Source organism: Rhinoderma darwinii, chromosome 12 (assembly GCF_050947455.1).
Source record: "Rhinoderma darwinii isolate aRhiDar2 chromosome 12, aRhiDar2.hap1, whole genome shotgun sequence".
In the NCBI taxonomy this organism is placed as follows: domain Eukaryota; kingdom Metazoa; phylum Chordata; class Amphibia; order Anura; family Rhinodermatidae; genus Rhinoderma; species Rhinoderma darwinii.
Window position 1 is genome coordinate 71729952 of NC_134698.1, and position 14293 is coordinate 71744244.

Genomic DNA, 14293 nt, shown 5'->3' on the forward strand with positions numbered 1-14293 from the left:
TATCACCAATTCACAGGATAAGGGATCATTTTCTGATCGCTAGGACGCCCACAGATCGGGGGAACCGAGCCCCCAGATTCTCCTTACTGCAGTCCCTGTAGTAAGGAGGAGCTTCACTAGAGCGGTGGCCGAACATGTGCCCACATGTGCCCACCTCTCCATTCACTGTCTAGAAGAATGACTGACTGAAACAGCAGAGCTCTGTGCTCGGCTCTTTCCATCATTCCCATAGACTTTGGATGGAGCGGCGGGCACATGCTCGTCCACCGCTCCATTCCATATTGTCCTCACCGCGGTTCTCGCGATCGGTGGAGTTCACAGATGGTCATATAAAACATCTATGTGTTTCAAGGGGTTTCGCCACCATTATAAAGGCCTATCTCTAGACTGTCATCACATCTTGTTCGGTGGGTGTTGTGATTATAACAATACCCCAACAGTCCTTAGAGTGAAGGAGCCGGAGTGCTAGATAATTGCTGCACCTACTTCACAGGCTTTCCCTCGACGGTGTTGCTGCTGGCCACTCACTGTGCAGGGATCTGTAAGGGTATGTGCACACTACCTCTTTTCAGGCGTAATGTAGGTGTTTTACTCCTCGAATTACGCCTGAGAAGACGGCTCCAATACGTTTGCAAACATCTGCCCATTGCTTGCAATGGGTCTTACAATGTTCTGTGCAGACGAGCTGTCATTTTACGCGTTGCTGTCAAAATACGGCGCGCAAAATGACGGCTCGTCAAAAGTGCAGGACGCTTCTTGGAACGTTTTTGGAGCCGTTTGCTCATAGACTATTGAAAACCACTCCACAAACGTCCGTAAAAAACGCTGTGAAAAAAACGCGAGTTGCTCAAAAAACGTCTGAAAATCAGGAGCTGGTTTCCCTTGAAAACCGCTCTGTATTTTCAGACGTTTTTGGTTAAGCTTGTGAACATACCCCAAGGCTGGATTCACACAAGCACATTACGTCCGTAATGGACGGAACATATTTCGGCCGCAAGTCCCGGACCGAACACACTGCAGGGAGCCGGTCTTTTAGCATCATAGTTATGTACGATGCTAGGAGTCCCTGCCTCGCTGCCGGACAACTGTCCCGTACTGTAATCATGTTTTCAGTACGGGACAGTAGTTCCACGGAGAGGCAGGGACTCCTAGCGTCGTACATAAGTATGATGCTAAGAGCCCGGCTCCCTGCAGTGTGTTCGGTCCGGGACTTGCGGCCAAAATACTTTACGTCCATTACGGACGTAATGTGCTCGTGTGAATCCAGCCTAACCGATAAGGTGGACCGAGGCACCGCTCCACAGGGAAAGGGCCAAACTGAACTAGATTATTATTAGGATTTGCTAGAGGTCGCACCTTTCCTGCGTGTTGAGATTAAATTTACATTAGTGACCTCTGAAGTTGCATTCTGACATTTTTTTCCCCCCTTATAGTCCACTATTGAAGTTGCGTTGCTTTCCTGGAAATCTCATTGTACCGTGGCTCACAGGCGACACTGTTGCCCTAGCCAAAATGTTTGCAGACTATGTATGTGCATTAATGATACTTAGTTTTTTTTTTTTTAATTCTTTTTTTTGTTGACCAAAGAGGTCCATTAATGATACTTGGTTTAACCTTGACACAACCTGACCAGCGCTGCTTTTCTCTTTTATCTAGAATCACATATACGCTTCCCGGAGAGTGTTCGATATGTTCCTCGCTCGTTATCCGTATTGCTATGGTTACTGGAAGAAGTATGCGGACCTGGAAAAGCGGAGCAATTATGTCATGGAGGCTGATGAGGTAATTGTAGTGTTCAGTAGACAGTAGACTGGAGGTTAGCTCAGGGCCTGCTCTCGGCTCCCGTGTAAGGTCAAAGCAGGATTATTACTACAGCATTTGTCACTAAGCGTGACATTTGTCCTAATATCTCCTTTCTTTGTTGACAGGTGCCTTATATCTCCAGTTTGTCAAGCTGTGCAGTGCAAGCCAATATTACACTGCAGCTTAACAAGTAGGGCAGGGCTTTCTGTCATTCGTTGTGTGGTGGCTTAGTTTAATTTTTACTGGTTTACATTTTGCTACTTGTTTATTGAATTTGTGGTCAGACGCTGTGAATGAGAATCTAATGGGTCTGTGCCTTATGGTCTGTACCCCAAAGCCAGCCCTCAGCTCCTGCTAAGAATACAGCTGCGCATTGAAGATCAAGACTCACTGCAAGTGGAGCTCAGAACATAAGCCATGTTCTATCCAACCTCCACTTCAATGGTAATGGCAGATTTTCAATGAAATTCCAAATTTTTAGCCTTTGTAAGGTTGACCGGATACAAATCTTTTCGGAATAAGAAATGTATCATTCTCCTTGGTCTGTTTTTCTGTCTTTTTATCTCGCTGTATAGGTTTATCGTAGAGGCATTCAGGCTATTACCTTAAGTGTTGATCTTTGGATACATTATCTTCAGTTTTTGAAAGAAACTCTAGATCCCGCTGACCCAGAGACCGCTAACACTTTGAGAGGGTGAGTTATTCAAGAGTTGTCAGCCTTTATCAACCGGTTGTGGAGGCTCCGAAATGAATAGGCCCATACTATGGGTGCTACATTATGGACATATACAACACATACACATAGTTGAGCCATGTGCATTTGGGCTTATTCTCAGACTCCCCCCTATAAAGATGCATTCTCGGCACTGGCATGTTTGTTGCATTAGGGAGAGACGGCTGCTGGGTACCTTGGTTTTAACTTTTCTCCCTGTGCGATTGTATTGGACAAGTTCAAATCCAACCTATCTGATTCTCCATTCCCCAGTAAAGTGATGCTGATAAAATCCAACATGTATGGTTCGCTTTACTACTTTTTGGACTACTTTTGGCTCCATCCGTTGGTCTTTTTGGGGAGATGGGACACTCTGCCATCTATATGAATGGTACTTGCAGAAATCCATGCAAATGCTGCAGAAACAGCCCCATTCAGATGTATGGAACGTATTTTCAGTGGCACAAATTTCTGCAATTCACCTGAATTTGTTGCACGTTGTGGTATCCCGAGCCACCTGACTATATGTATAAGTGAGACTGGGCCTGTTTCTGGAGAATGATCCTTTTTTGTTTGTTTTTGCAGGACATTCGAGCACTCAATCATGTCAGCAGGTCTAGACTTTCGATCTGATAAGTTATGGGAAATGTATATTAACTATGAAACTGAACAGGAAAATCTAAGTGGAGTCACATGTATTTACAGTCGCCTTGTGGGAATTCCAACCCAGCACTATGCTCACCACTTTCAAAGGTAAACTGAGTAGCATCGGGCAACATTAAGTGGTAGAACGAAGAGCAAAATGTATTACATTCCGGCCGTTCAAATCAATGGCCGGCATGTAACATGTGCACTGGTCTGCGAGAGTGGCTCTTTACTCTGACTTATAAAGGGGGTCCTGATCGGTGGACCCTCTATGAAGTCCAAAGGGCTTCTCTAACTAAGTGTTCAGCTGATTTTGTCTGCTGCAGTTAGAAGAACAGAATGTGCTTGTTGGTAAATGTCTCGTCTCAAGATCTTTTCTGACTTGGGATAATACATTTTAAAACTTTTAAAGAAAAACTACTAACTATGACCTTCACAAAATATAAAAACTCATGACAAGGACCCTATTGAAATTTTGTAAAGAAAATAAATGTTTCCCCTTTACTAATTTTTAATTAGACAAATTATTTTTGCTCTTATTTAAAGTAGCATTTGAATATCCTAGAGCAGTGATCATACTAAAGCATGATGGGAGTTGTAGTTTTACTACGGCTGGGGACCATTGCTCAAGGCTCATCTAAAGGTTAAATGTCTCAGTTTCTTCTTGCAATGGATCATGGATTTTGAACTACACAGAGAAGACACTTAGAAGAGGTTCTCTGGTTGTGCACTCGGTATTTGCACAGTGTTGAGATTTCCCATGCAGAAAGGACAGATGTTCATGTAAACGAAAGCCTGTGACATTTACCAAATGGGATCTAATGTAGTGACATTTTAAATTTGGCTTTCGTTATATTTAGATGGTCACTAACTCTTCAGCAAACATTTCTCCACTTATCATGCCCCCCTCCCCCCATACGGTTTACTTACTCTGGATTTACTGCTAAATCCATATTATCAACTCACTGAGGTATCCGGTTACAGCTACCCATAGAAGTGTATGGGTAGGGAACAGGAGTAGAGTGGGAGAGGCAGACACACAGATGCTGCAGCAGCTTCTAGTAAGTGTCATATCTCACCCCAGTGCTAGATTTTTAGGTCCACTGCTAATTACTGCTATATAATTTCCACCATGTTGCTGCTGCAGCTTCTGTATATGTTTGATGGAGGAGAATCTTGCTCTCCTATCTGTGCAGTGTATGAAAGACATAGCAGTTAAGCTCTTCCCATTATCTCAGACAACTGAGAATTAGAGTGGAAGTCTGCTAAATAATGCAGAATACAAGCCACATAATGGCCAGAAAGTGTTACTACTCGTCTACACATGCCAGCTTATTCTGGAAAGTTAGGTACCCTTTTTAAAGCTGTATTTCTAGGTTTTCCATATAGAAATTTCTGCACCTGCACCTATTCATACCATATAATTATAAACAATAAATCTTATGTATTTGTAATATGTGAGGTCTTTCAGTGATCATCATTTGTTTGTTTTCATGGTTTTATTCCCAATAAGGCAACAGTTAAAGGGGTTTGCCAGGATTATACATTGGTGACCTTGTGATAAGCGATCAACGCATGATCATAGGGGTTCCATCTCCAGGACCCCGATGATCAGCTGAAGGAAGGGGCAGCAGTTTAATGTGTTCACTTGACTGGCCTGAGCTGCAGTACCAGACTTGGTGCCCCACCGCCCCTTCGTTCTGCTTTCTTGTGGGCTCCCAATGTAGGATCCCTGCCAATCATACATTAGTGACCTACCCTAAGAAGAGAACTATTATAATTCTGCATATATGATGAAAGTTTACACCTTTTATCCTTGTTTGGCTCTGGTTTTTTAACCAAAGTCAGAAGTGGATACAAAAGGAAGGGCAGGTATAAAGAAAAGACTGATGCATCTCCTTTCTTTTGTGTCCACTCCTGTGTTTGGCTCAAAAAACCGAGCCATAAAATGTGTGTGTGATCCCGGCCTAACAGTGTTTCTAGACCTATGCTTGTGCTGAAGCTGCCAGCAATCTAATTTTGCCATCCACTGTCATTAACAGATTAAGTATCGCCTCATGCAGAGGGTTAATTTTCAAATGGGTTCTTGGAGAGTCCACTGGACATGACATGCTGCTTTACAGCTTGAGTGAATAGTAGGTTGTATAACCTTCCTTCCTCAATTGATTTAGTGCATTTTGCATTTTTTAGATCACTTACTATATGAACTGCATTCCCCATCCACAGGTTTAAAGAACACATTCAAGGTCATCTACCAAAAGAGTTTTTAACTGATGAAAAATTCATAGAGCTGCGGAAAGAGTTGGCTTTAGTAAATCATCATAGTGGATCAAAAATGGACTATCCCTCCGGCCTAGAGGACTTGGCCGATCCAGCACAGGTATGCAAAGTTGTCTCTATAAGACTGGGTGCCAGAAAGGTTTTTTTTATTTTTTTATTTTTTTTCGTTTTGTTTTTTCCCTTTTACAATATCTGATTGGTGGGAGCCTGATTCCTGGAAATAGCTGACTGAAGGGCTTGCGGCGTTTGTCGCCACGGCCTCTTCAGTGGTTTTCAGGCACAGCGCCGTACACATCCGTAGCGGCTGTGCCTGGGATTGCAGCTGTCTTATTCACTTGAATGGGATCGGAACTGCAATCCCATGCACAGCCGCTATGGATGTGTACGGCGCTGTGGCTATACACTGTAAAAAGGCCCTGGTGACTAACGCCGCAGTCCCATCAATCACTGATTGAGTGGGATTGCCAAGAGTCAGACCCCCACTGATTTTTGATGGCCTTTCAAGTACTTATTTTACGACCACGTCTGCCCTCTTTGCAGAATTAAACCATTTGTCCGTGTTTGATAGTCTCTGCTTTTGTAAGGAATACATAGGCATGGCTTTGCATGCAAATCCAATACCTGTGTACAACGTATTCTATTGATCAGTGGTTTACTCTTTCAGTAATTACTGAAATTTTTCTGTTCAACTGATCTTTGCTTGTCTCCTTAAAAATTTCTGCTATTGTCTTGCAGCGTACAACAGAAGTGGAGAACATGAGACACCGAATTATTGAAGTTCATCAAGAAATCTTCAACGTCAATGAAAACGAAGTCCATAAAAGGTGGTCCTTTGAGGAGGGAGTAAGTTTCATTCTTTCGCCCCCCCCCCCCCCCCCCAGTGTGTTTTCCTTGTAGCTTAGAGGGCTGTTGCTATGATTTGGCGTTCACTTTTGTCTAGTAGGAAAAATACAGGGCACAAAGACATGGAAGTTATAGATAGCTGTATATAGCTACATGCTCTTAAATTTAGCTGAATGTTTACCCCACTTCTTACAGATTAAGAGACCCTACTTTCACGTGAAACCTTTGGAGAAAATGCAGATTAATAACTGGAAGGAGTATTTGGACTTTGAAATTGAGAATGGGTCCCACGAGCGTGTTGTCATCCTCTTTGAGAGATGTGTCATAGCCTGCGCTTGCTATGAGGAGTTCTGGATAAAGGTAAGACCCTTGGCATCTTATGTGCGATATCGTCTGAATTGACACATTGATCTCGTACCTAACCCTGTATACTTGTGAATTCTGTTCATCTATAACTATATCTATTGCATTAGGGGATGGTCTGCTTGCAACCAGATTTGACTGCTGCATATGCCAACAGCGTTGCCTCCCTTCGCCCTTCCTTACAGAGTCTAGTCTAGTGGTTCAATAAAGGTGCTGAATGGGTTTAAAACAAGAATATAATTGTTCACACTTTACATCGTTCTTAGAAGTATTAACAAAGAATCTTTCTTGTGTTTAGTATGCCAAGTATATGGAGCATCACAGCCCCGAAGGAGCAAGACATGTCTACAACAGAGCCTGTAATATCCATCTGCTGAAGAAGCCTTTAGCTCATTTATTATGGGCTGGATTTGAGGAACAACAGGGTAAGATCTCCACTTTCTCAGGCCATAATAGATTAAAGTGCGCCTCCACTTGTGATCTCCCGCCTGACTTGCACGTTGTGTGGTATAGTTTCCGTGGCAATCGTACGACACCTGAGGAGTATCGTGCACTGGTCCAATTCAAATTAATAGGACTTGTGCACTATACTCCACAGGTGTCGTACGGTTTCCACGGCAAGTGTACCACCGCCTGTGCAGAAGCATTTCTCCCTGCCCCATGTCAGGTCGAGATCACAAGTGGAGGCATGCTTTTTACGTAACTTCATAAAGGTTTGTCCTAATGGCCTTTGGCATTGCAGGTAACGTTGATGAAGCAAAACGCATATTAAAAACGCTGGAGGAGTCTGTCGAAGGTCTCGCAATGGTTCGACTGAGAAGAGTCAACTTAGAGCGCCGGCACGGAAATATTAAGGAGGCTGAGGGCCTCTTGTCTGAAGCGATGAAAAACGCTAAAACCGCACACGAGTTTTCGTTTTATGCAATTAAGCTCGCTCGCTTATATTTTAAAATTCAGAAAAATCTGGTAAATGCAAGGAAAGTGTTGAACGATGCCCTTCAGAGAGACAAAGTAAGTGACTCTTTAACTCCTGTCGGAAATATTATTTCAGGTCCTTAAAGGGAATGTGTTGCCAGAAAAACATGTTTTTTTTTTAAAAATTAAACATTTAGTGTGTGGGTGATTAAACATTGTTCAAATTTTTTTTATTTTTTTGCACGAGTCCATGTAATATTATAAATTATTTCTAATTTATAATACTACCCATTTTTGGTCACTAGATGGAGCTGTTCCCAAAATTGCAGCATTGCAACATTGGGTTAAAAGCCCTCGCTCTAGTGAGCTCTCAGCATCCCCCCCTCCTTTATCCTGGCTAGTGCCGGGATAAACGAGGGGTTTGAAAGGTTTAACCTCCTACACTGTGTGTCGCCATTTTTTGAGGTAACCCACAGTGTAGTAGGTTTACATACAGTAGTAAACACACACAAACACTAACATACATTGAAATCTCTTACCTGCTCCTGCCGCCGCGGCTCCCTCCGGCCCGTCCGCTCCCTTTGCTGCCGCTGTTCCATGTGCACAAGTCCGGAAGCCGCGACCGGAAGTAGTAATATTACTGTCCGGCCGCGACTTCCGGTCCACAGGAAAATGGCGCCGGACGGCGCCAATTTCGAATAGGACTGTGTGGGAGCGGCGCATGCGCAGTTCCCACACAGACGCCGTACACGGCAGTCAATGGGACGGGAGCCGTTCGCAGTCCCTATGGGACTGTGGCTGCCGTATTCCATGTCTGTGTGTGCCGTTAATCGACACACACAGAAATGGAACAAAAAATGGCAGCCCCCATAGGGAAGAAAAAGTGTAAAAATAAGAAACAGTAAAACACAAACACACAAATGAAAATAAACGTTTTTATTAAAGCACTAACATCTTTAACATATAAAAAAATTATTTGTGATGACACTGTTCCTTTAAAGAGGATCTGTCACCAGTTTAGAACTGCCCTATCTCCTACCTAATCCAATAGGCGCTTTAATGTAGATAACAGGTTTTTTGTTTGGGTTTTTTAAACTTATTTTTGACATTTGTTTTTCGAAGTTATACAAAAGTAAACACCATTACGGAAGTGTACAAAAGCATAACATCCTAAAAGCATTGGAGGTCAAAAATGATGTACACGTATGCATATAAAGGACAAGGGATACACCATTCTATACAATAGCATTGCTAAATGGCAATATAGGCAAAAGTAGTGAAATCCACAGGAACATAAGGCATGACCTCCAATAAGACAGTTTTGCCGGATTAGACATCCAATAATCAAACAAAAATAACCAAAACAAGAACGTTGTCAATAACAGATAAAATACTTGCCAAAGGATCTGGAGTGTTACAAAGCTAAACCTAAAGAACTCCTAGAAGATCAACACCAAGCTATGGAGTAAGCTGCAGAGCATTAAAAGCAAGCCATTTGGGCCATTTATAAGTGAATACCTGTGGGGCATGTAGTCTCGTTGAAATTAAATGATCCATAACACCGTTATATTGAACCTTACATATAATTTCTACTCTCTCCGGAATAGAAGGACTTTTCCATCTCTGGGCAATACTCGCTCTTGCCACAGTCAGCACATGAGCTACAATCGTACTGTGCTCAGTACCAAGGTCATCTAATTTCAGGGAGAGCAGCGCTACTTCTGGTCCCCAAGGAACAGGGAAGCCAAGTATATCATTTAACAATTGTTGTATCTCTGCCCAGAAGGGAATGATGAGGGCACATCTCCACCAGACCTGTAGTAGAGAACCAATAAAAACTTGACAACGCCAACAGTTGTCAGACACATTTGGAAATAATTTGAATAAGCGGTATGGAGTCATGTACCATCTATATAGCAGCTTCCAAATGATTTACACAGTGAGATGACTTGGAGCAAATTTGAAATGCCGCCTCCCACTGTGCAGAACTAAATGAACTCTCCAGTTCCTTAAGCTTTTATTTTTGACCAAGTTATGAGCATGTTTAGTTTTATGCTAATTTGTTCTAAGTGCCCAGCTGGGTGTTGTTTTTTTTTTTTTGTTTTTACTTTTCACCAAGTGGGCATTGTAAAGTGTAGTACGCGAACTAATCAGCGTCATACAATTCTCTTCATTCATGCCCAGCTTCACCGGAGCCATTGAAGACTAAACAGACCTCGCCTCCAGCCGCTTTAGATTCTGATAAACATCCTGGCACGGCTGGAGGCGATGTCTGACTCTTCCATCACTCCAGTGAAGGACCTGTGGGAGGAAGTCCCGTCACAGCGTGATCTCGCAAGATCACGCTGTGCTGTGAAACAAGCTGGGCATAAATTAAGAGAAGTGTATGACGCTGATTGGTCAGTGTCATACACCTTTCTTTACAACGCCCACTTTGTGAAAAGCGAAAAAAAGCCCAGTTGGGCATTTACAACAAAGTAGCATAAAACTAAGTGATCATAACTTGGTCAAAAATAAACGTCTTTGTTAATATATTCGTTGATAAGAATGCAGTAAGATGGTTTTGTAATGCTTGTTACATAAAATTAAAAAACACACATGTATTAATTACCCCCACAACTGTAATGACGTGAAGAATTTACTCAGAGGACTTGTCACTAACTCCTATAAAGTGAGTTATTAGACTGTAGTGATGAAACTGGCCAATATCTGCTCGTAGGTTGTCCGACCACTGGGACCCCCACTGATCTCGAAAGTGTTTACCTGGCAGTCCCTTTGCGCCCCGCATAAATGGAGATAGCTGAGCGATATCTCGGGCAACCCCATAGAAAGTGAATGGAGCTGTACCGCTCCATTCATATTTGGGAGCACAGGGAGGGCCAGGTAAGCACGTACTTTGGATCGATGGCCCAGCGGTCAGACCCCCACCGATCAAATATTAGCTTTCCTGTAAATAGGTGATAAATACGGATTATGGAAAAACCCCTTTTATAGATTGTGTGAACAGTATCAAAATTAAATACCTGCTGTATCTGCCCTGCAAAAACATGTTTAGATGGCTGCTAAAATAAAATAAAAATGCAATTCCTCATCATGAAACAAAGCTTTATAGAAGTGTCAGTGAAAAAATTAAGTTATGGCTACCAAAACGCGGAGAGGCAAAAACGAAAAAATTTACTGCATTAAGACCCTACCAGGTTTTGTTACGAAGGGGTTAAATTTAGTTTTTCTATCGTGTAATCCTTGTACGAATTAACCGAGAATGTAACGCCAGTTTTCATAGTTGGTGCCACCACTCTGTAGATAATTGGTGTTTTTTTTTAGTTGGTGACATTTTAAGTTTAAAGAGATATAAATATGATCCAAATGCTAACATCTGATTCCCCCCTACTTTTTTTTTTCTTCAGATTTTTATGGAAGTTTTAAACCTACATAGTCAACTCTAACTAAATCTTTACATCATTCCCTACCTTTTACGTAACAGCAGTTGTCTTATCCAAAAATTGTGTGATCATATATAGCAGTCGTATGTTTCTAACGTATCAAGTATAAAATAAACTAGTGATATCTCATGTTGAAGGGTAAATAAACTTTCGACAAACTTCTGACATGTCATAGTGACATGTCAGAAGTTTTGATCCATGGGGTTCTGAGCACTGATCCGCACCGATCACTAAAACGAATCGTCTGAAGCGCTCGTCTGAGTCCGTACAGCGCTACATCTGTTTTCCGAGGACCGCCAATCAGAAACCAAGCGTCTCAGCGCTCACGCTAGTGCTTCTGCCACTTAGCTTTAGTGGCCGGTGGGGGTCTCGGTGCTTGGACCCCCTCCAGTCAAAACTTCTGACATGTTATTGACATGTCAGAAGTTGGTTGAAAATTTAGTTACACTTTAATACATGTTACTCATAAACCATAAAACACCATTATATAACTGTGTCCGTCATTATTCACTATGAGTACTCCTTTTTTGATACACAACCCTTTACAGAATTTAAAGTTCCCGTCAGTTACTCCCGTGGGAGGTTGATGTGGGCTGTAGCAAACGTTTAGCTATTTCTTTGTGGGTTTGGTACAGTATTTTAGCTATGGCTAGCTTTCTAATATCAAGAGGAATATCTTGCACATAAACTAGCAGACAAGTTAACGGAGCCATATGCGTTCTGAAGCCATACCCTGAGTTAATCAAAGACTCTAAGGCCCTATTCACATTGTGTTTATACTCTACGTTTAGCGTGTACTACGGTAAAGCTCTCGAGGTACACGCAAAGTGTGTCCATAGGGGCTCTGTTAGCCTGACCGAGGCCAAAAGAATGTATTTTTGGCCTACCTCGGGCTGGTATACATCAGAATACTTCTTCCTTCCTCCCTTTCCGGACAGAGTCCCACGGAAGAGCCTCGGGTAGTGCTTTGACTGGAGATTCCGGCCCTGTGGAAGCCCCTGACTTCACTGTCCATATATGGTCAGAGAGATCAGAAACTTTTATTGGGCATCCTCGGCCAGAGCATCGGAAGCGGTCTCGCTGGGGACTCGGGGACTGGGGAAGCCCCTGACGTTACTGTCTACTGGCCACATAGCTTCTCATGCTCTGGCTGGAGACTCCTCATCGCAAAGCTACTAACATCGCTGTCCATATATGGACTGTGATGTCAGGGGATTCCCCGGGCACAGCACTTCTGGAAGATCTCTATCCGCTGGTTTGGGCCTATACGGTATGACCTTCTGGCTGAGGTATACATGGGAGGTCCTCCTAGAAGGAAATAAACCGCCATGTGAGGCGAGAGGACTGAACAATACTAGAAGATATGCTTTAGGTCTGCAACAGGGCAGTGGGGACGTTTTAGCATGTGTTCGAACACCTGTTTTTAGCCATAACTAAACCCTATGAATTAAGAACAATTGTAATTGTTGGCAAACTAAATTTAAGGAGTGTGTAGGGGTTTGCTACAAGGACATCATCCCATTAGGCCTCATAGCCGTGTGCACAGTCTGATTACGGCACGGACCAAAAGATGTGCATTCATTTCAATGGTGCCCGACTGCAATTGCGGACCTTAAAATGACTTGTCCTAATTTAAATTTTTTTTGTGGTCCGCAATTGCGGCCCCCTACACGGACCATGTAAACGGTCCGGTGTATGGGCCCATAGAAATAAATGGGTCCACAATTTATCCGCACTCTTGTGGATGAATTGCGGACGCAAAAACACAGCCGTGTGCATGAGGCCTTATTCTGTGGAAATTAAATCATGCATTAGCGTCCCATTTCTCTTCTAGCCTTTTGATTCCTCATTTAAAGGCCAAACTAAACGATGGGCAAACTTAGGCCCCATGCACAGGAACGTACTTTTGCGGCCGCAATTCCCCCGAAAATCCACTGGAGAATTGCGGCCCCATTCATTTCTATGGGCCCATGCACACGCCCGTGGTTTCCATGGTCCGTGCATGGCCCAGGAGCCTGGACCGCAGAAAGAACGGATATGTCTTATTACGGCCGTGTTCTGCGGACGAGGCTCATAGAAAATAATGGATGCTGCCATGTGCACGGCCCACTATTTTCAAGCTGCTCGCGGGTAACACTCCGCGGCCGGCCAACCCGAAAATCACGGCCGTGCACATGGCTACGGTCGTGTGTATGAGGCCTTAGAATCTTGTGCAAAATCCTCCCCAGCGCCATAGAGAGGGCAGGCGCTTTCTTTTATATGTCGGGCCGGGAACTCTGCCTAGCCCACAGCGTCTCATGCTACCTGTAGTTTTCTCGTGTACACGCTTGACCGCGCGTACAATGAGCTTTCAATTTGGCGCTTCAGCAGTGGCCGCTGGAGTGCGCACGTTTTTAAGTTGTTCCTTACCCGGATGCAACTGTTCAGTTTAGAATCCGTAGACGGCATCCGTACGACCTGGTTTAGGATCCCCCTAGACAATGAGCGTACCCTGCACAACGAACTACATGTACATAAACAAACCAGGGGCAGTGATCAGGTAACGAAGATATATAGAGAAGATACAGAATCCTGAATGAAGCCATCGATACAATGATATTCACTTTACAGGGACACTTTAACTGTCACGGCAATACTGATGATTTATGAGACGTCCGTATGTAATTTCTATTACAACATGTTGACAACAGTCCCTCTAAGCTGATATTGCCTGTTAAGTCACGATGGTTTTTCGTGCCCTTGATGAGACGATAAATTAACTGGTGCGTCTTTCTGTGCAGGAAAATACACGGCTGTACCTCAACTTAATCGACCTGGAGTTCAGTGGTGATGTGAAGCAGAATGAAAGCAATATCTTGGCACTTTTCGATAAAGTGGTAAAAAGCTCAATGCCCCTGACTACAAGAATTACCTTCTCTCAGAGGAAAGTAGAGTTTTTAGAGGACTTCAGTTCAGATATTAACAAGTAAGTTTGATGATCTAAGAGATGCGAGAGATCAATCCCGGCTGACTCACTATTGGGTCTGCTACACTACATGATGGGGTTTTTATTGCAAAAGTATGTATTGTATACAACATATCAAGGGGGGGGGGGGGTAATAAAATATATATATATATACACTATTCCTTCCCAGTGAATTGCACTATTCTCAAAAAGTTAATTTATTTCAATAATTCAATTCAAAAAGTGAAACTCATATTATATAGATTCATTATGCACCTTGATCTATTTCCAGCATTTTTCTTTTAACCCGTTCAGGATGAAGCCATTTTTTTTTATTTTTAACTT

The 14293-nt window shown here is 43.0% G+C and overlaps 1 protein-coding gene and 1 non-coding gene across 3 annotated transcripts in view; both read left to right on the forward strand.

Moving 5' to 3' along the window:
* PRPF39 (pre-mRNA processing factor 39) overlaps positions 1-14293 on the forward strand; it is a 32323-nt gene that overhangs the window by 7214 nt on the left and 10816 nt on the right. For both annotated transcript variants that reach the window (XM_075843954.1, XM_075843953.1), the window contains exons 3-11: positions 1657-1782; positions 2379-2497; positions 3101-3268; positions 5387-5540; positions 6176-6283; positions 6479-6643; positions 6945-7071; positions 7389-7657; positions 13785-13969. In XM_075843954.1, coding sequence (XP_075700069.1) covers positions 1657-1782; positions 2379-2497; positions 3101-3268; positions 5387-5540; positions 6176-6283; positions 6479-6643; positions 6945-7071; positions 7389-7657; positions 13785-13969 — 1421 coding nt within the window. The remainder of the gene's footprint in view (positions 1-1656; positions 1783-2378; positions 2498-3100; positions 3269-5386; positions 5541-6175; positions 6284-6478; positions 6644-6944; positions 7072-7388; positions 7658-13784; positions 13970-14293) is intronic.
* LOC142665359 (small nucleolar RNA SNORD127) lies at positions 13632-13716 on the forward strand. Its single transcript, XR_012851491.1, has one exon. It is a non-coding gene; the product is annotated as a small nucleolar RNA SNORD127 (small nucleolar RNA).